We start from the raw sequence: 20,391 nt of genomic DNA on the forward strand, positions 1-20,391 counted from the left end.
CAGGTGCCCTGCTATGAGCCTCACCACTCCTCCCCAGAAAGCACTCAGGTTTTCTTTGCTAAAAAGAGTTACTGATGCACCTGGGGCAAAGCAGGGCAGCTAGTGAGGCAGCTGACATCCCAGGAAATGGGATGGCCCCTGCATGGTGACTATACCTGCAGCCAGACCCCCGAGCCCCCGGCCACTTCCCCAGCTGAGAATTCCCGCCTGCAAACGCATGGGAGCTTCATTCTTCAACATGGGAGACAGCTCAGTGTCATCACCCACCTCCAGCATGGAAAAGAACAATCTACATAAACCTAACAGAAGATTTAGCACATGGGGCGATGGACGTAATGCAGAGAAGAGGGGGGATGCTATTTGCAAGCCCACAGAGTAGCATCATTTAAAACCTAAAGGAGAACATGAACACAGCTACGGTGTAACTGACTTCTCATTTCTCTGCTACCTACAGGTGACAGCTCTGCAGCTGGAACGAAGCAGCTGCACCAGAATGATGGAGCCGGATGCGCCTCAAGCCGCTGCCAGCAGCAGTACCCCATATCCCCACACCAAGTGCTCAGAGAACATCACACATCCACACACGCAGACTCCTCGTAGTCAACAGTAGTCAGGACCCGCGCCTCTCTGCAGGCACGCTGGGAACTAGCCTGCGGTGTCAGGCATCACCACGGGCACCGCAGCACAAGCAGGACCCTGGCACAGGCTGCAGACTGGGCTGTGAAGGCCATGGGCATCCACCTGATGTGCTGTCAGGACCGTGAGACCTAGAACCGTTACCTACAGTTCTAGAAAATGCACATTTAACGAGTTCTGAAGAGACATGAAGAGTCTGCGGTTAGTCCTTTCTTGTCAGAAGTTCTTAGTTTAACTGTGACATAAAATGTAGTCGCTAAGACGCATGCGTGACGATGCTGCATCACGTATCAGTTCATACACAGGATCACCAACAGGAAACAGGGTGGTTCCATCACTGTGGATTCAGCGGCACTAAAGGAGCGAGTCTGTCACTGTGGAGACGAGGGTCCACACAACAGGTCTCTGCAAGCCGGGGGTGCCAGGCGGGCCAGCAGCCGTGGGCTGGACAATAGTGAGCAGAGGATGGAGGGCAGATGAGGGACCAGCTTGGAGGCATCACAAGAAGAGTGTCGCAGAGCACCAGCAGGCAGGAAGAGGAGAGGAGGCCGCAGAGAGGTGGATGGAGCGGTACAGGACAGTCCTGGTGTGGGGAAGACATGCTCCCCGCTGGCCACCTAGGAACAGCCGTGCACCAGTCGCAGTCCCTGAAGACCATGTTCAGGATGCAGGCTTTGTGTCTCTGGGGAACGAGGGGCGTTACTGTGCCCACCACCACAGCCACCGCCAGGCCCACTGCCATGCCCAGGTGCCTTGTAGGCCTTGCACACACACCACACGGCTGCATTCACACCCAGGTGGCCCAGTACTCGCACCCCAAGTCACCCAGGGCCAGCCACAGATGCAAAGGGAAGGCCACTTGGCAGATGTGCTGGCCCTGCCTCACCCACGGGTGTCCTGTAGCCGGCAGGAGAGAACACCAGCAGCCGCGGGTGCCAGAGCAGAGGGTAAGAGTGGCCAGGGCACTGACGGCACCATGAACAAGGCGTGGAGCACCCCACAGACCTTCCTGACAAGCTTCTGCGGGTTTAGAAACTGGCAGAGAGCTGTCCCATCCCTTCCCGCTGGAAGCATCCAGATGTAGATACTCAGTGAAGGGCTGAGAAAGGTTACCCCACGCATCCTTCCTCAGCTTCGGCCTGGAGGGTGTGCCCTGGCAGAACCAGGAGGAAAACCAAGAAAGAGGCCGAGGTGGGACCTGGGAAACGGCGGCTGCACCTGGCAGGCAGTGAAGGGAGACCCCAGGATGGCAGCTCCCGGAGGCGCCTTCAGGACAGCCACGCCAACGGGGAGCAGCTGGGGGGATGCCACGCAATCCCTGCAACTCTGGGAACCCAGGAAATGTGAAAGATCGAAGACAAGAAGAAATGAGAAAGTCTCCAGGAAAATCAAAGAAACAAACAAAAACTATTATAAAATAGGAACCACAGCACCCAATTCAGCCGCTCAGTGAATTGTAATGAAGTCCTCGAGTTTTTGACATTTGCCATGTTTTAGAATCAAGAAGCACCAGTGCAAGCACATTGTCTCCACCTGCAGAGACTCACTAGAGGAACAAGAGAGGTTCCCTTTGGGAGCAGAGCCCTGGCGGGGTACGTGCGGCAGGACGGCTCCACCATCGCTGGCCCATAACACCTTTTATTTTAATTTTTAATTTTTTAAAAAGATTTTATTTATTTATTCAGAGAGGGGAGGGGGGGGGAGAGAGAGAGAGAGAGAGAGAGAGAGAGAGAGAGAGAGAGAGAGAGAGGGAGAGGCAGAGACAGGCAAAGGGACAAGCAGGCTCCATGCAGGGAGCACGATGTGGGACTCGATCCCGGGACTCCAGGATCACGGCCTGGACTGAAGGCGGCGCTAAACCGCTGCGCCACCCGGGCTGCCCCATAGCATATTTTAAATGTTGGCACTAACCACATGCTAATTTGGTAATAATAAAAATGCTTATATTAGAAAGAACACTGAAAGCAGAGACTCTCTCTCACGTTCAAATTACAAAGCAACATGAAAAATGTACAGAAGGTGACTGAGTGATGGACAATGTGTTTTCCTGGCCACCATGCGGTTCTAGTCGTGACCAGTAATTTTTGCTGTGCTTTCCGTGGGGGCGCCTCCTGCTGTACCCACAGCGCTCCTCAGGGGAATCTCCTGGTCCTGCCACGAGGCAAGGCCACCCCTCCAAACATACTCCTGTCACACCTGTGCTAACATTAGCACCTTGGAGGCTCTCCGGTCCGAGTAACAATCGTCACGTGTTCTGTGCGATCACTTTCACCCTCTACCTTTTAAATGTTGGCACAATGGGCAGCCCAGGTGGCTCAGGGGTTTAGCGCCACCTTCAACCCAGGGCGTGATCCTGGAGACCCAGGTTCGAGTCCCATATCGGGCTCCATGCATGGAGCTATCCTTCTAAAAAAAAATGTTGGCACAACCATTTCACCTGCCAACTTCTTTCAACTCACACGTCATCATCTACCCAATAAAGCCATTATGATGTATTGTAAGTTGACAAAGAATGTGACCAACTGCAGAGTGGGTAAGAATTATGTAAAAGAACCAAGCTAAGAGGCTATATAGGATTTCTGTTTGTGCAGCACATCATAATATGACTAAAACAAACATTAAGATATTAGCTCGGAGCCAATTTTATCATTTTAATTTCCGCTGTTTATGCAAGAGACCAACTGAACAATAGCCAATCATAGTAAGTGTGATGGCAAAACACAAGACTTATCTACACTGTAATTAAAAAAAAGAAGGAAGATAAAAGTCAGAACTAATTATAAAACATATGGTATGACTTTGCACTGCCATCTATTTGCCACTTCAGATAATGTATTTCTCTTTTGCTCTCCCCCATGAGGAATTAGTCAATTAAACATTTTTTCCCCCAAAAAAGATGCATGGAAATCTTTTCTGTTGCGCTCACCAAAATGAACAGTTTTTTGAGGCTGAGTAAGGCTTGGCGACAGGCAGAGACCACAAGGTAGTGGTGGAGCAAACCTGCATGTGCAGGGCAGTCGGCGCTCAGGCCCACACCCAGGAAGCGCCCGCCTTCGGTGGGGTGCAAGGGGAGGGGCTGCATCCACCTCGCTGTGATCTGCAGAGGCGGATGTACTGTCTCCTTCACTACCCTGAAGCTCATGAATTGGGATGAAAATCAGGCAGCATTCTTTGCCATCTTCATTTACATAACATATTTTATATGTAAAAAAAAATCTTTTTTGCAATATTTATTAGTTGATGTGAGGAAAAGCAAATCACCTCTAGGTGTTCTGAGTCTTTAGTGCTCATTAGATAACCTGTCCCTTGGGTTAACGTGCATGAAATGCCTAAAAGCAAGGTAATAATCGAATGGTACAAGACGTAGACTTCCCCTCCTATTACAGAGTGCAAAAATCATGCCTTGTGGAGCGGGGTTCCATTTCCAAGGATAAAGGGCACTGTATTTCTCAGTCACTCTTATGCAATGTTCTGCATTAGGGACTTAATTTATAAATATAAAATATTAAACTGCATGACATGTTAATTTCAAGTTCTACCAAATAGAATTTCTAATTTTATTGCTGATTATTTCAGGCACATCCTCTGATGAAACATGAAAAGCACAACAATACATTAAAATTGAATAGACCCAAAAAGGCTTGAGGAAACATGTGCTTGGGACCATTTCTGTTCCGGAATTGAGAACTTCCCGCACTAGCACCAATCGGGATTCATGACCCCCTCGAGGCTGCAGAATATTTTATTCCCACGCTCTCGTGCAGACCACAGGATGGAGGTCTCTTAATTGAAAATGCCTCTACAATTTCTCTTCAGAATTCACTGTTTGGTTCAAACATCAAATATTAACTAAAACAACCAAGTGAAATGCCTCATCGTGAGCTGAGTGCGGCACAGGCTCTCCAGCTCCTCAAACAGAAGTGACCGATGGCAAACATTTGCGTTCGTTTTCTGTATCTAGCTTAGCGGGGTGTTTCTCATCCTCTCTCTCTCTCTCTCTCTCTCTCTCTCTCTCTCTCTCTCACACACACACACACACACACACACAACTAAGATGTACAACTGAATGGCTCTGCCCAGATACGGGTCCATTTCTCCTACAATGTATCTGCTTTATTTTAACACTTATCATGGGCAGAAACCACTGGAGCACAAGTCAACTATTAATGTCATCACTTAATTTCTATTCAGATCAAATGACATGAAGTAAAATGAGATGTAAAGATATGCCCCGAAGCTCGAGCCGAGTACCTCCCAAGCTGTGGCACCAAATGTTCCATGGTGCCCTGAGTGCTCTGAGAATGAAGGGGGTCGCCCCCCAACCCCAGCCTGGAGGAAACAAGTGGAAGCTCAGGGTGGGGGCGCGAGTGCCTCACCTCAAGCTCCTGCTCCCTCTGCAGGGCAAACTGTTTGAAGGACTTGACGATCAAGCCGGCATTGGAGCAGTCGTAGACGAAGATCGATGGGCTGCCCATCCACGTCTGCAGGTCATATATAGACAGAGGGATGTACTGAGTGTAGTTCTGGAAAACAAAACAGTGCACATGTGAGCTATGCCTCCTGGACAGGATGACCGACCTGCAGCTGCACGACAAGGAAGGTGTGACACGCAGGGCCTGGCGGCTTGGAGGGCTGACTCACTGCCTGTACACCTGGTACGTCATAGAGGGCAGACTAAGCCCTCCGTCGTGTGCCTGCCCTGTACCCAGACGTCTGAGTGCTGCATGGCAGCCACAGTCCGACACCCAGCCCCGGAGCCCCTCAGCAGCTGCCGCCGGGTTCAGCAGCTGGAGGTCTCCAGGGAATACGGGCCCCTTCCTACGGTGAGGTTTCCTTCTGTGTGTCCTCCCACCTGGGCTTCATCATTTACCTTACTCCTTCCTCCACCCCGGGAACCACAGCCTCCTCTTACACACTTAAAGGACGTGCATGCGCACCACTTCCCTGCTCATCATCTTCCTCAGTGACTTCTGCGTGCTTCTAGAACATGCCATGCACCTCGCTAGCCAGGGAGATGCCCTGAGGAGCTGCCAAGGCCCTTAAATTTGCATATTTTCCCTGCTGTGTCTTCTACTCCAGAGATACCCATAAGCACTTAATCCTCCAGATGACTTAAAAATCACACTTAAGCGATACAAGTGGATTTGGCAATCTGATTTTTTCAAACCACAGAACAGAAACTTATTAATGTGAATCCATTAAGTGAAATATTTTTCTGGACACACTGTACTGTTCAGTACTCGAAAACTCTCTCGAGTGATGACTGGTGAACATAGAGCAGGATGTTCCTCACCTCACTAAAGAAATGATGGCAATCCTCACTCAGAGGCGGCGGTCTGAAGCAACCCTTCTGCACAGAACACCACCCTCATTTACCCTTCCTTGCACTGCCGGTGTGCCTGGGGAGGCTGGCGGGAATCAACTCTGTATGCTTGCAGTGAAGGTGACTGTGTTTCTCACGGCTGAGCCACAAACACTGCCCCTGGTGTTGCCACAAGGACTGTGTGAACACGGCAGGAAAACAGGGCAGAGAACAAGGGAAGGCTGTGACCGTCGGGGTGGCCGGCAGAGGCTTTCTCGAAACGCACAGCAAAGCGCCAGATCTAAGTCAACCTAGACAGGATGAGGCAACGTCCGGACACACAGGTATGTGCACATCAGGGAGCAGACACCTGTACCCCAAGAGGGACCCCACTCTGCTGACGCTGTGCCGCTTCGCCTGGCTGACCGCCTCCTCCTGTGGCTGGCTGGTCATCGCCGCACTACGGAAGAGAACACTTGGAAATGCTGTCCGTGAGCACTCTCACCGAAGGATTCTCCAGATGTCAATGCTCCCCTACGGAGTTTATGAAGTCAACACATGCCCGAAGTACCAGCAAGAGTTTTCTTTAATGCAATTTGACAAGCTGATTCTAAAGTTAGTGCAGAAGAGAAATGCACGAGGACTGCGCAAAAAAAAAAAAAAAAAAAAAAAAAAAAAAAAAAAAAAACCTCCAAAACCACATGTCCATTTTTAAATAAAGAATAATGAGTAGGGACCCGCACTACCGGATATTAAGTATACTATAAATCCACGGTAATTACAGGATGGTATTAGGGAGGGCGAGAAAAAAACAAAACAAAACAGAAGAGAACATCCAGAAATAGACCTACATATATAATTATAATGAAGGTGGCATTTTAACTCAGTGAAGAAAGAACAACAATTCAGTACATGACACTGTAAAATCTAACTAGCCATTCAATCCTGCTATCTGGGATTCTACATATAAAAAAAAAAATCAAATCAGGATAGATTTTAAAACTAAATATAACACAGAATAAAAGATCTGTATTTTGGTACAAGAAAGTCCTCTTAATTCACAAAACTTAAAAGACCTAAAGAGAAATATAATAACACAAAAATTATGTAATTCTGACAAAACACACACCGATGGCAAGCAATTCAGGAACAAAGTGGGTATAACACACGTGATAGTAGTTTTAGAGTGTTTGTGTGCTCAGACCAACAATACGAAACACACAAACTGGCAGGAAATACAAACATGCAACTCTCAGAGCAGCAGGAATGATGAAGGATTATGAAGAATTTCAGGCTATAGATGAATCAATGAGAATCATCTATCCAGAACGGTGTAAAGAAATACAGAGGATGGATGGACCAGGATGTGTTCAACAAAGCACCAGTTGGTAGGTGTGTAATAAGGAAGCTTTTTAATTTTTATTATTATTTTTTTTGGGGGGGGGAGGACAGAAGGAGAGAGAATCTCAAGGAGACTCCCAGGCATGGAGCCCAACATGGGGCTTGATCTCACGACCCTGATACCATGACCTGAGCTGAAATCAAGAGTCAGATGCTCAACCAGCTGAGGCACCCAACCCAGGTGTCCCAAGAAGCTCTTCTAGAAGGCAATTTGGTGGCACGGACACATTTTAAAATGTACATCCCTTTGACTTCTAGGTGTCCATCCTACAGAAATACTTGCATGTACACACGGAAATGTATGTACGAGGATGTACGATGCTCCTGCTGGTAAAAACCTGCCAGCTATCTAGATGCCACCGTGGAAGAGACGGCTGGCCTCTCTTTTCTCCCTCTTCTTCACCAATGCAAGTTCTCACTAAGCACATTTCCCAGCTTCCTCTGTACCTCAATCTGATCTCACAGCCAAACTCTGGCCAACGGGACCTGATCAGAAGCGATGTGTCCAAACTATCAGTGCCACCCTCCTGTTCAGCTCTTCCTTCTTCTTTCCCCTGTGGGATGTGGACATGGTGAGACGTCTCCAATCAAGCAGAGGACAAGAGCAGAGGGATATAAGGGGAGTGCTGGAGGGAAGGGGTCTGGGGCCCACATCCCGATGTGGCCACAGCAAGGCCCCAACGGCCTTCATGGACCATCACAGCCTATCCTGGATCCTTGCACTGCCCACATGAAGGACCATTAAGGAAAGGAGTGTCCATACAGCCACATCATGGAACACCACACAGCCCTAAAAAAACTGGGCTTGTTACATGTGGACATGGAAAGACATCCAAGGCTTATTATGATTTAAAAAGTGCACATCTGAGAACACTGCACAGACAATGACATCATTTTAGGGAAGAAAAGGAGAAGGCTCTGTGTGTGAAGCACACGAGCCTGGCACCTGGGCTCTGCTCGTCCGCACGTAATGAGAAGCGTCTGTCCAACGAACAAGTCACATAAATGGTACCAAAGGGATAAGCATCGAACTAGCAAAGGCTGGGCAGGTAAAGGTGTGTGTTTCGGGGTAGAGCTGTGTTACCTTTATACTTCTGCTCTCTTGGAATCTTTTACAACAAAAATTACTTGTACTTTCTAAAAAGACAAAATGTACCAAACTACTTAAAGGAAGGAGGGAAAGGATGGCCTCCAGGGTTTACTGTATATACTTCTACGTTCATCTACTATTTTAGAACAAGCAGGCACTATTACCCGCACAAGCCTGAAGCCTTCGGCAAGCGCTCCACCAGGCAGAGCCGGAAGCGGACGGGGCCTCTTGGGCATGGTGGGGAAGAGAGCCCCTCTCTGTATCCACTCCCCAGCACCCTCCCTGCACCCTCTCAGCCTGGCACTAGGGGCATCTGGGCTGATCACTGGGTGTGGGGGTGGATCCAGGCACCGTGTGATGTTTGGCAGCATCCCCGCCCGGTTGCAGATCAAGAAGGTTTCCGGACATCACCAATGCGCACCAAGGGAGACTCTGCCCTGGTGAGAACCTCGCCTCGTACAAGAGGCGATCTCATCTACAACTGCAGCTGCGTGCTCAGGTTAGTGAGGTCGCAGAAGTGTGGAAATCTGTGCCTGCTGGGAAATACAAAATCAACTCTATTATACCACTGAGGAAAATGAGCTTTGAGAACTAATTCTTATTAGAATAGTGCAGGTAGATCTCATTTCCCATCTCAGAAAGACCCTGGGCATTTGTTAGGCTTCAGGCCAGAATCACAGCCTGCGAACGGGCCTGCGGAGCCAGGAGCAGAGAACAGAACCAATGTCCAGTGCACAGCTGTTGCTCTGTCCCACATCATCACGGTGGAACCACCTGTGCAGGCCGGACGAGTGCGAGGCCCCTCTGTGCGCAGGAGGCCTCCCGGATGCCCAGGGCCTTTCATGTAGAGGTTTGGTTTCTCCCCGCAAAGCTACAAGTTCAGGGAATTCCTCAACCCAAGCATTTCTCCTTTCTCTTAAAAAAAAAAAAAAAAAAAAAAAAAAAACTCAAGGCCATGGTTTCATTTCAAACAAAAAAACTGAAATAGGTTTTAGATAATTTATTTTTTTTTAAAGATTTATTTTTATTTATTTATGATAGTCACAGAGAGAGAGAGGCAGAGACACAGGCAGAGGGAGAAGCAGGCTCCATGCACCGGGAGCCGGACGTGGGACTCAATCCCGGGTCTCCAGGATCATGCCCTCGGCCAAAGGCAGGCGCCAAACCGCTGCGCCACCCAGGGATCCCGGTTTTAGATAATTTATTCATTACAACCCACTTCATCTGTCAGGTTATATTAAAGATCAAGAAAAAAAGGGTCCCCTTGTTTCATGAGCCCATCTTTCGGGACTGGGTCAAGTTCAAGGGCGGTGGCACAAGGACAAGGGGGGCGAGTGGCACTTGGTTGCTGGGGAAAGTGGCGCACCTCTGAAGAAGTACCTCCCCATTTCTGAGAAGACTCGAGTGCATCTTCTGCCAGAAACCTCCAAGTGTGAGTCAGACGTTGCAGCTCACAGCCTCCTCCCAAGGGCCTCCTGGACAGCCACCCGAGGCGGCTGCTTCCCTCTGACCTCACGCATCACCCTGTGTGCCCGGCACCGCAAAGCTGTTTATGTGCGGCCATTGGCCAAGGAGGGGGCATAGCAGATTCATCTTCTTTCCAAAGGGTGTTCTCTGAACACATCACCCAGTAGGCAGCAGCTGAAGGCCCAGAAATGTCAGGCGTAAAGAGCAGGCCTGGTGGCCTACACGTGGCTGTCAACAACTCCGGAGTGTGAGCCACAAGCAAACCCTCAGCCCCTCAAAACCCTGAAGGCTGAAGGCTCACAGCTTTGTTGACTCCTGCTCTGCCTTTATTACAGTTAAAGAACTGGTTAATCCATGAACAATTCTAAATAAATATCACTTAAATAAGAGAATTTATTGGTTTTGAAAACCAGTTCTCTAACACATAGTGACATTCTTGTTCTCATTCTGCTTTATATACAGTTCATTATTGATCCTGTTGAAAGATGGATCATAGAGGTTTTTAAATGCACAATTATCAAAAACATACTTGCAATTTTAAAGAGCAACATTTGTGCCAGATCCTATTAATCATTTGTTATAATCGTTACTTTATCCATATTGAGAGTGCAGAAGAGTCAAAAAAAAAAAAAAAAGCTGTTAATTTTGTTGTAAACTTGACTTTTCTGAAGATCTCTAGGACTTGGTGTTTCTCTGCAAGAGCTGAAGGAAGACCATCAGTAAAGAATCTATTTCTTCAGAAGTACTGGAAAACTTGGGCCTATTTCTTTAGAAGAGCTTGAAAGTTTCTTAAAAAAATATGATTCCCTTGATGCTAAGATATAAAACCTTAACCAAGTCTCAGATGTCTTATCCTATTTGAGAAGCAGGTTTATAGAGGAGTAGTTCTCAAACCACCATGCATAAGGGATACTCACTCTTCAGTTCTGGCACCACCTGTGCCCCTCATGCTCTATGAAGAACACTTCCCAAATGCCTTTTTTGCCATATATGCTTTAACAGTTTATATACACTGGTCAGGAAACAGTTTGCTGGTAAGATGATATTTAAAGAAAAATATCCACTCATCTAGGAGTCAACCTGTAAGACTTTTAACTACGAATTCAGTGTCTCTGATTGATACAGGGCTACTCAGGTTTTCTATTTCACTGTGGGTCACTTTGGGTAAGTTGTATGTTTAAAAGGCATTTCCCATCTAAGTTGTTAAATCTATTGTCATAAAATACTAATCTGTCCTCATCTTCTCTATGTCTACAGGATGTGTGGTGATGTCCGCCCTTTCGTTTCCAAATGTGGATCGTGTCTTCTCTATTCCTCTTGATCTACCTACCTAGAGACGCATCAGCTAGAAAAAAAATGTTAGTGCCAGTTCTCTCTACTGCCTGTCCTCTGTTTTACTGATTTGTGCTGTTACTTCATTCTTTCAATTTACTTTAAGTTTAGTGGGCCCATCATTTTCTAGTTTAAGGTAGAAATTGAGATTTTAATTTCAAACCTTTCTGCCTTTTTGTATAAAGATTTAAGGGTATACATCTCCAAGCAAGCATGGCGTTAACTGTGTCCAGCAAATCTTGGCAAGTCTTATTCTCATTGTTTAGTTCGAATTATCTTTACTTTCCTTTGTGCTATCTTTTTTGACACGTCATTCAACTTCCAAATATCTGAAGATTTTCCAGATATACTACAATTCCAGATTCTATGGTCAGAGAATCTACTCTGATGATATCCATCCTCCAGACCTTTAAGGAGACGTGTGTGACGTGGCCCATGGCCCTTCTCCTGGATGCCGCACCTGTACCGGAGAATGTGCACATTTTCCAGTGCTTGGACAGAGGTCTGTGGTGCCAATCTTTTATATTAGTAACTGAATTTTTTTTTTTAACTAGAAATAACATACTATGTCTGCAGTTTTCTTTGTGGGTTTTTAATTATCAACCTTACCTGTAATTTTAATGTCAGTTGTAACTTATTGATTACTGATCAATGGTTATTCAAAGCCCCAACTAGAATCGTGGATTTGCTGCTTTCCTGCTTTGGTTCTAGCAATTGTTCTCTGTGTATTCTGAACTCTCCTATCAGGCACATATACATTCAGGATGGTTTATGTCCTTCTGGTGACCTGACCACTCATCATTCTGAAATGTCTCTCTGGGGCAGCCTGGGTGGCTCAGCAGTTTAGCACCACCCTTGGCCCAGGGCGGGATCCTGGGGTCCTGGGATTGAGTCCCACACATCAGGATCTCTGCATGGAGCCTGCTTCTTCCTCTGCCTGTGTCTCTGCCTCTCTGTCTCTGTGTCTCTCATGAATAAATAAATAAAATCTTAAAAAAAAAAAAAAGAAATGTCCTTCTTTCACCTCTGGCAACACTCGTGTCTCAAAGTCCATTTTCTGATTAGGACCAGGGCCACCCTAGCTCTCTTACAACTAGTAGTTGCATGAACCCTCTCTTGGATCCAACCTTTATCTTTGTATTTACAGTGCATCCCTGTGGATGGCATGGCGTTTGGTCTTGCCTTTAATCCAGCCAGATATAATCTTATGAAAAAAAAACTAATTAACTTAGAATGTGGGGCATTCTAGAGAATAACTGGTCTGGACTCATCAAAGAGTCAATGCACACTACTGAATGAATGAAAACTCAAGTCCTACACTGCGAGGAAGTATTTACAGAATACACACTGATAAAGGCCATGCATTTAATATATAAAAAGAATTCTTTCTAAAAAGTATGAAAACAGGGGATCCCTGGGTGGCGCAGCGGTTTGGCGCCTGCCTTTGGCCCAGGGCGCGATCCTGGAGGCCGGGGATCGAATCCCACGTCGGGCTCCCGGTGCATGGAGCCTGCTTCTCCCTCTGCCTGTGTCTCTGCCTCTCTCTCTCTCTCTGTGACTATCATAAATAAATAAAAAAAAAAAAAAAAAAAAATTTAAAAAAATAAAAATAAAAAAAAAAAGTATGAAAACAACCATATGTAGAAGTGGACAAAAGAGGGGCACCTGGGTGGCTCAGCTGGCTGAGTATCTGACTTTTGATCTCACCTCAGGCCTTGATCTTCAGGTCGTGAATTTAGGCCCCACATTGGGCTCCATGCTGAGTGTGGAGCCTACTTAAAAAAAAAAAAAAAAAAAAAAGGAGGCAAAGATATGGACATGGACACCCCACCAAAGACGGTACACAGATGGCCAATAAGTAGATGAAAAGATGCTCCACATCATATGTCATTAAGGAATTGCAAATTAAAACAACAATGAGACACCACTGCGCACCTAATTAGAAGGGCTAAAATCCAAACACTAGCAACAACAAATGCTTAGCAGGATGGGGAGCACTGGGAACTCACATTCATTGCTGCTGGGAAGGCAAACTGACATGGCCCTTTTGGAGGACAGTTTGGCAGTTGCTTAGAAAGCTCCACATATCATCTGATCTAGCAATGCACTCCTAGTAGTTACCCAAATTAGATAAACCTTATGTCTATCCAAAAACCTAAACACAAAACGTTACAACAGCATTATTCACAATAGCCAAAAACCCAGAAGCAACCAAGATGTCCCCCAACAGGGGTCCATCCAGACAATGAAGTGTTACTCAGTGGTAAAGAAGTAAGTCATCAAGCCACAAAAACACAGGAGGGAACCTTAAATGTGTACCCCCTGGCTGAAAAAACGCCAATGTGAGAAGGGCCACAGACTGTAGGATCCCAGCCAACTTTGTGGCACTCTGGGAAAGCCACAACTGCAGAGACTGGGAGTGTCCCTGGCTGCTGGGGGGCAGGGGAGGGAGGTCTAGAGGGATAAAGGGCAGAGCACAGGATCTCAGGGCAGTCAAAGTGCCCCATATGACACCGTGATGGTGTCATATGCATCTGGCATCTGGCAAAACCCACAGAGTGTGCAGTGCAAGAGCAGGTCCACACGGAACAGTACTGATCAGGAAGTATGGCAAGCGCCTGTGCCGATGCCAGTGAGGGTGGGGGAGGGACAGAGTGCATGGGACACTCAGTACCTCCCAATGTTTCTATAACTAAAACTGCTCCAAAAACTAAAGTCTATTGATAATGATAATTTTTTTTAAAGACCCATGAATAGGGATGCCTGGGGGGTTCAGTGGGGTTAAATGTTTGACTTGGATTCTGCTCAGGTTGTGATCTCAGGGTCATGGGATCAAGCCCTGTGTCGGCTCTGTGCTCAGCACAGAGTCTGCTTGGGCTTCTCCTTTTCCTTCTCTCCCCCCACTCCCCACCCCCATCCATTCTAAAATAAATAAATAAAATTTTTTAAATAAAAACTAAAAAAATAAGGGAGGGACTGGGTGGCACAATCAGTTAAAGCATCCGGCTCTTGGTTTGGGCTCAGGTCATGATCTCATGGTTTGTGTGATCAAGCCCCACGTCGGGCTCCGTGCTTTTGAAATTTTGAAATACTATTGACAGATATTTAAAAAAGAGTATAGTTTTGTAGACTGAACGTTATAAAGATGCTGAATCTTCCCCACCATTAATTAACTGGTTTACAAGTTGATTCACTAATTTTTTTTTTAAAGATTTTATTTATTTATTTGACGCAGGGGGGAGAGAGAGAGAGCAAGCGACCGTGAACATGAGCAGGGGCAGAGAGAGAAGCAGACTCTCCATTGAGCAGGGAGCCCGATGCAGGACTCGATCCCAGGACCCTTAAGATCATGACCTGAGCCAAGGGCAGATGCTTCACCGACTGAGACACCAGGTGCCCCTGAGTTACTACTTTACTGGAAGATCCAAGAACAGCCAAGAAGAACTGAAGAACAAAAAAGAGGAACTTGCTTTCCTGAATACGAAGACTCACTGGAAACCAATACTCGTTAACACAGTTTCCTGGCACATAGAGGCAGAGCCACGGAACAGAACAGAGTGCTCAGAAACAGGCCCACACACGGTAGAAATCGGATTTTGTTCAGAGTTGGCATTAGACGGGAACAGAACAGGTAGGTGTCCATTACATGAGGGATAAAAAACACAGCATGAACCCTACCTAACAGTATGTACAAAATCCATTTCAGGTAGATTAAAGACCTAAATGTAATAGACAAAAACACAATCCTTTTGGAAGAACAAAGTGGAACACCTTTCTCCAAGATGGCACAAGGGAAGTCTTCTTAAAGAGGATACAAAATGTCCACCCGACAAAGGAAGACTGACCGGGATGACCACGTGAAAATGAAGAACTCCCGTCCTCTAGGGGCGCCATTAAGAGAACAGAAACAAACCAAGAAACCAAGCCATAAATTAAAAGCAGACACTTGTAACTCATAAAAATGATAAAGTGTTACTGTCCAGAATATAAAGAATTCTCTGAAATCAGTAAGAAGATGACACACCAACCCAAGTGAAAAATGGAGAGTGTGACTTCAAGATGAGGAAGCCTAGACGGCCAACAACAGATCAGAAGGTGCTCAATGTCACGGCTCAATGTCACTGGGGAGACCTGCGTTATCCCCCACGCTGGGCAGAAAAAGCAAGTCCTGACCACAGGGCTGGGGACAAAGACAGGCAGTTTAGGACAGAACAACAACGGGAACCACCTGGACATACGCCTGCACAGGAGGCACCAAGCAGCTCCTCAGACGTCCCCACGCCCGACAGTGGGGCTAAGGGGAGGCAGAGGCACCGAAGCTGCAGGGACGGGTCTTCCGGGCAGAATAGGGAGCGGGTGCAGCAGGCACAGGAGGATCCCAACCCCATCAACAGAAAGCACCTGCCCCCCAACACGCCTGGACAGACACACGAAAGTGGACATGCCGTAAAGGAAGGAAGGTAACGCTATACTGGAACCTGCTGTGCTGGTGACCCTGGCAGGGAAGAGGGAGACTGCGCTGTGTGCTCCCAAGGTGCATCTTCTCGCCCGGCTGGCGGTTACGTGGCACCAAACGCTGCACACCTCCAGGCCCCGCCTTGCACACCGGGTACGAGAGGGACTTACCGCGCACAGCCCGGAAGACGGCGGGAGGGGGCGGCCGACCCCTGGCGTCCACCCGCCATCTTGGGTAAAGGAGCTGCGGGCGGCCGGCAGCGTGGCCGTGGTGGGGCAGAGCCCAGGCTGCGTCTGCAGGCGGCCTGTGCCAGCTCGCTGGAATCTGCACCATTTTCTTCTCTCGGGAAATCGCTGGTTCTCAAAGAAAGACTAACTGAACTGAGAGACCTGATCACTGGGCGACACACACAGCAGAAGCGTGAGCAAGTCCTGCCTCCCGCAGGAAGAACACACCGCCAGCACCTCACAGCGGCCTCCAGGCAGTCGTTCCCCGGCCAGGCTGGCGCCAGGAACAGCCCGCCTGCCCGTTCCCAGCCCCCATCGCTGAGTGGGCGGTGATCCCACGACTCCCTGCCTCACTGCTGGCCCATCGCGCCTATCCAGCCTCACTGCACTGGGGTCTGCAGAAGCGGAGTGCACAGCAACGCAGCCATGGGCGAGCGGGGCCTGCGGTCAACCACCAACACTGACACATCTTTAGGCAGCAGGAGAAGTGGGCTGGGTTCACACAAACGTTTGACGGTGCACCTACCTTGTTGAAGACCCAGATCTCCCCATTCACGGTGGGCCTGGGCACCCCGTGGCCGTTGTAGTGGAAGAGAACCCGCTCCTCCTTGGCATTTCGGCGTAAGGACGTACAAAGCTTCTTTACTTCGTCCACAGTGGGATCAAGGCTCTGCTTGTACCGGGCCTGTTGCGGGAGAAGAAATTAAGAAACTCACCATGGATTCATGGGACTACCTGGAATACGTACCCCATTCCTCACTCTGATTTTGCGTTGAACAGCTGTGTGACCCTGGACAAGTGACCCCGAATTTCTCCATCTCTAAACCTGGGATAATGACTCCTTCGGAGGTGGCTGTGGAAATTCATCCATCCAACAAATATTCCTAGGGAAGATCACATGAGATGAATGAGTGAAGCCTGCCACATGGCCACACTGAGCAAGAGGTACCACCACTGTGATAACAAAAGTTTTTCTGGAAACACTGAATCCTCTGGAAGAAATCCTCTGGAGCGTGGGAAAGATAATTTGTTTAAATGCGGGGAGCGCAGTCCCACGCCAGCCAGAGGAAGGAAGCCGCCAGCCCCCTCTGCCTCACCACGCTGGCCTGGCTCTGCCCCACCGGCTCCTGCCTGGACTCCTGCAGACAGATGGAAGGATTCACTGAAGAAGCAGGACCCAGAACTACCTTAGAAATATCAACAGTCTGTATGCACACGGACAGTAAGTGTTTAGAAGATGTAAACAGAAGGAATACCCATTCCTTAAGCAACGGAGAAGATTAAGGACACAGGAGTGAATGTAACACAGAGCATAAAACATCCAAACGTGGAAAAGTTTAAAAAAATCTCCCAGAAAATGCAAAGGAGACTTTAAAATGGAAAGATGTTCCCGTCCAGGTATGTCCCTTTCTGGACGGGAAAGACCAACATTCTTTCCTTAAGTAAGCTCTACACCCAATGTGGCACCTGAACTCATGGCCCCAAGACCAAGGGTTGCACACTCCAGTGAGCCAGCTGGGTGCCCTCGCACCAACATTCTTAAGACGTCTGTTCTCCCTGAGTTAACTGACAAATCCAGTGTGTTGCTCATAAATGTAACTACATGCTTTCTGATGCACCAGAGCACCTGCTACAGAAGTTCACGTGGAGACACAGCCATGCAGGAAGGGACACAGTAAACAAGGAAGGCCATGAGGGCTCAGCCTTCCTGCACCCCCACACCTCCTCTAGGACCCATCTCATTGAAATGGGGAGGTCCAGGGACGTGGGGGGCCACCCCACAAGGTCCACAGACCCAAACACATGTTTCCTGGCTTCCTGATTTTATTTCATCAAAACCTGTTCTGGCTTCTAGCTGACCTGAGCACGGAGGGCAGCCGTGCACGGAGGCCAGGCTGCCAGGTGAGGGGCACGTGGGGCTCATCAGAGGAATCTATATTTGCTTCAGAGGTAGGTTCCCAGTAAAAATAACCAGAAAAGTAAATCTATAATCATCATGGATGATGCAATGGAAGTGACACGTATAGAAGTACTGAAGCCACACCAGGAAATCAATAAAAATGCCCCAAATTGATAAATCAAAAAGTGACACAAACATATTCTGTTAAAATAGAGCCACATCTACTAGAGAAACACAGCTAAAAGGGTTTGCCTTTAGGTGCGGATTATGTTCTAATTTTTAAAAAATAATGTACATGTTTATTACCTGGAAGAACTTTCAAAACTTTCTTTAAAAAGCTAGATAAAAGCTGCACCTGGGTAGCTCAGTGGTTGAACATCTGCCTTTGGCTCAGGGTGTGATCCCGGGGTCCTGGGATCGAGTGCTGTATCGACTCCCCTCAGGGAGCCTGCTTCTCCCTCTGCCTCTCTGTGTCTCTCGTGAATAAATAAATAAAATCTTTAAAAAAATAATAAAAGGCTAGATAAAAAATAAACACAGTATATCATGTCACTTGAAGAAAGTGGCAAGAGCGAGGAGCATGCACAACGGCCGAGCTGTGCCGGGGCCATCAGTGCCCACATGGGGCTTGGTGCTGGCGCTGCCTGCTGAGCAGTGGCTGGCCTGGTGGGTGACAAGCAGAGACAGTGAAGTCAGAAGGCCCAAAGGCCACCCATGCTTCCGAGGACAAAGGATATCCTGGCCTTTCAAAAGAAAACACAGAGTGGGACATGAAGAACCAGCAGGGAAACGGGGCCCACCGCACACAGGAGCATCTGCCATCAGCGACCGCACACTGTTGGTGACAGGCTGCATCTCGCCATCCAAGCATTATCAGTGGACGTACCAAATGGAAGCTTTACGATGGTGAAATTCAAAACTAAGTTTTTCCAGATTCCCTACCCACATTTTCTGCAAACTAACTGAAGGGGAGCACCCGGTCCTTCCATAGGACAGTTCTAGAAGCCTGTGCCGAGGCGGCAGGTCAGGGTCTAGTGACGTGGCCTTGCCTCCCCGTGTCTCCTACAAACGGGCCAGAGCCCTACCCGTAATATAAGGGTGCCACAGAGGAGGCTGGAGAGAACACTCACGTGTGTGTGAGCTGTCCCAAGCTCCTTGTCACCGGCAAGGCAGCGTGCATTACTGTGACGCTGATGGAGGCTCTGGGCCCCATGGGGCTCTGAAGGGCTGGTCTGCCGGGAGATGGCTGGGGTGAAGCCGGGGCTCGGCACAGGGGAGAGCAGCATCTAAACCCTGTGCTGTGGAAGCCCCGGCTCTGGTGCACAGCCCTTTCTGGACCCTCGGGCAGGACACACCGTCTTTCCTCTCTGGCTGACATGTGGTGTTCGTTATGTCTCGCGTGTGTTCAAGAAAGACAGACCCGGTTAACTGTTTGGGTGTCCCACTCAGCTAGCTCTATCTTTACATTCTTCCCACAGCTTCACGATGCGCTCGGTTACTAGCAACAGGTGCTGAGCGACGGTCAGATCTGGTGGTGATGACAACACTCAGTAATGAGATGAGGGAAATGATGAATCCTACCTGATGCTAAAGTGACATGAGTGAGTCTCAGCACAGTATCATGAAGTGTGTCTGTAGACACCGCTGGGTCTAGGTGGGGGGCACTTACCTGTTCATAGTGGCTCTTTCCACTCTGCCATCTGGAATTCTGCATATTAAACAGTGGGGGGGGGGGGACCACATAGGACAGCACTCCTGATTAGAGGAGTGGTCACTGGTAACAGTGACGTGTCAGTGGCTTATAAATGAAAATCCAGTTCTAGGGAGAGGGGGAACATCTTATGAAGATGACCTGGACACACATCCTCCAAAACCACCCCACACAAGCATGCCGTGAAATCAGAAAGTGACTTAGAAGAGAAGGCCCCAAACCAAACCCAGATTATCAGGGAGCCTCCTAATTTCATGAATCCTCCTACAGGGGCTTTCTTGCTCCTCAGGTACAGAAACCCCAACATAGAGCGCTAAAGAGCTGCTCACAGACAAGGCACCCTGAAAAGGGAATGGGCCACACCAGCTCCCGGCGACAGCAGGCTGTCCGCTCCATGAGGCCTGCACTCACTTCACAGTCCCAGGCTACTAGGCGCCTTTCTCACATGACAAGTGCCTCCCGCAGCCGCCCACGCCTCTCTCCCTCCCGCTGCTCGCTCACTGCTGGCCTCAGTTTGCCCTCCTCCATGTGGCAAATGAACTGGGGTTTGCAAAGCCCCAGCTCCAGAGGAGGGCCATCTACTACCTCCAGAGATTAGTCCGAAAGGGGAGTGCTGTTCTCCCAAATCACACACAAGGCCATGGAGGGGACATTCCTCAGAGACATCCATACAATCAGGGATTCATTATTGCTGACCTTGGCTCCACCAAGGTCTTCTCCTGTGGGGTTGCAAAAAAATGATTTAGCTTCACTCTCCCTCCTACTGCACAGAGGACCATTATGGACTAGCATGAAAGGCACTACAGATGTGAATAATATGCCTCCTGGGATTTTATGGGAATTAATTAATATTTTTAAGGGCTTTGAAA

The 20,391-nt window shown here is 48.3% G+C and overlaps 1 protein-coding gene across 3 annotated transcripts in view; it reads right to left on the reverse strand.

Annotated features, from left to right (window-relative positions):
* The window catches only part of RPTOR (regulatory associated protein of MTOR complex 1), a 329,546-nt gene that overhangs the window by 179,291 nt on the left and 129,864 nt on the right, over window positions 1-20,391 (reverse strand). For all 3 annotated transcript variants that reach the window (XM_025999917.2, XM_025999918.2, XM_072746474.1), the window contains 2 exons: window positions 16,438-16,596; window positions 5,013-5,159 (listed from right to left, as the gene is read on the reverse strand). In XM_025999917.2, the coding sequence (XP_025855702.1) occupies window positions 5,013-5,159; window positions 16,438-16,596 (306 nt within the window). The remainder of the gene's footprint in view (window positions 1-5,012; window positions 5,160-16,437; window positions 16,597-20,391) is intronic.

The sequence above is a fragment of the Vulpes vulpes genome, chromosome 2, assembly GCF_048418805.1.
Source record: "Vulpes vulpes isolate BD-2025 chromosome 2, VulVul3, whole genome shotgun sequence".
Lineage (NCBI taxonomy): Eukaryota > Metazoa > Chordata > Mammalia > Carnivora > Canidae > Vulpes > Vulpes vulpes.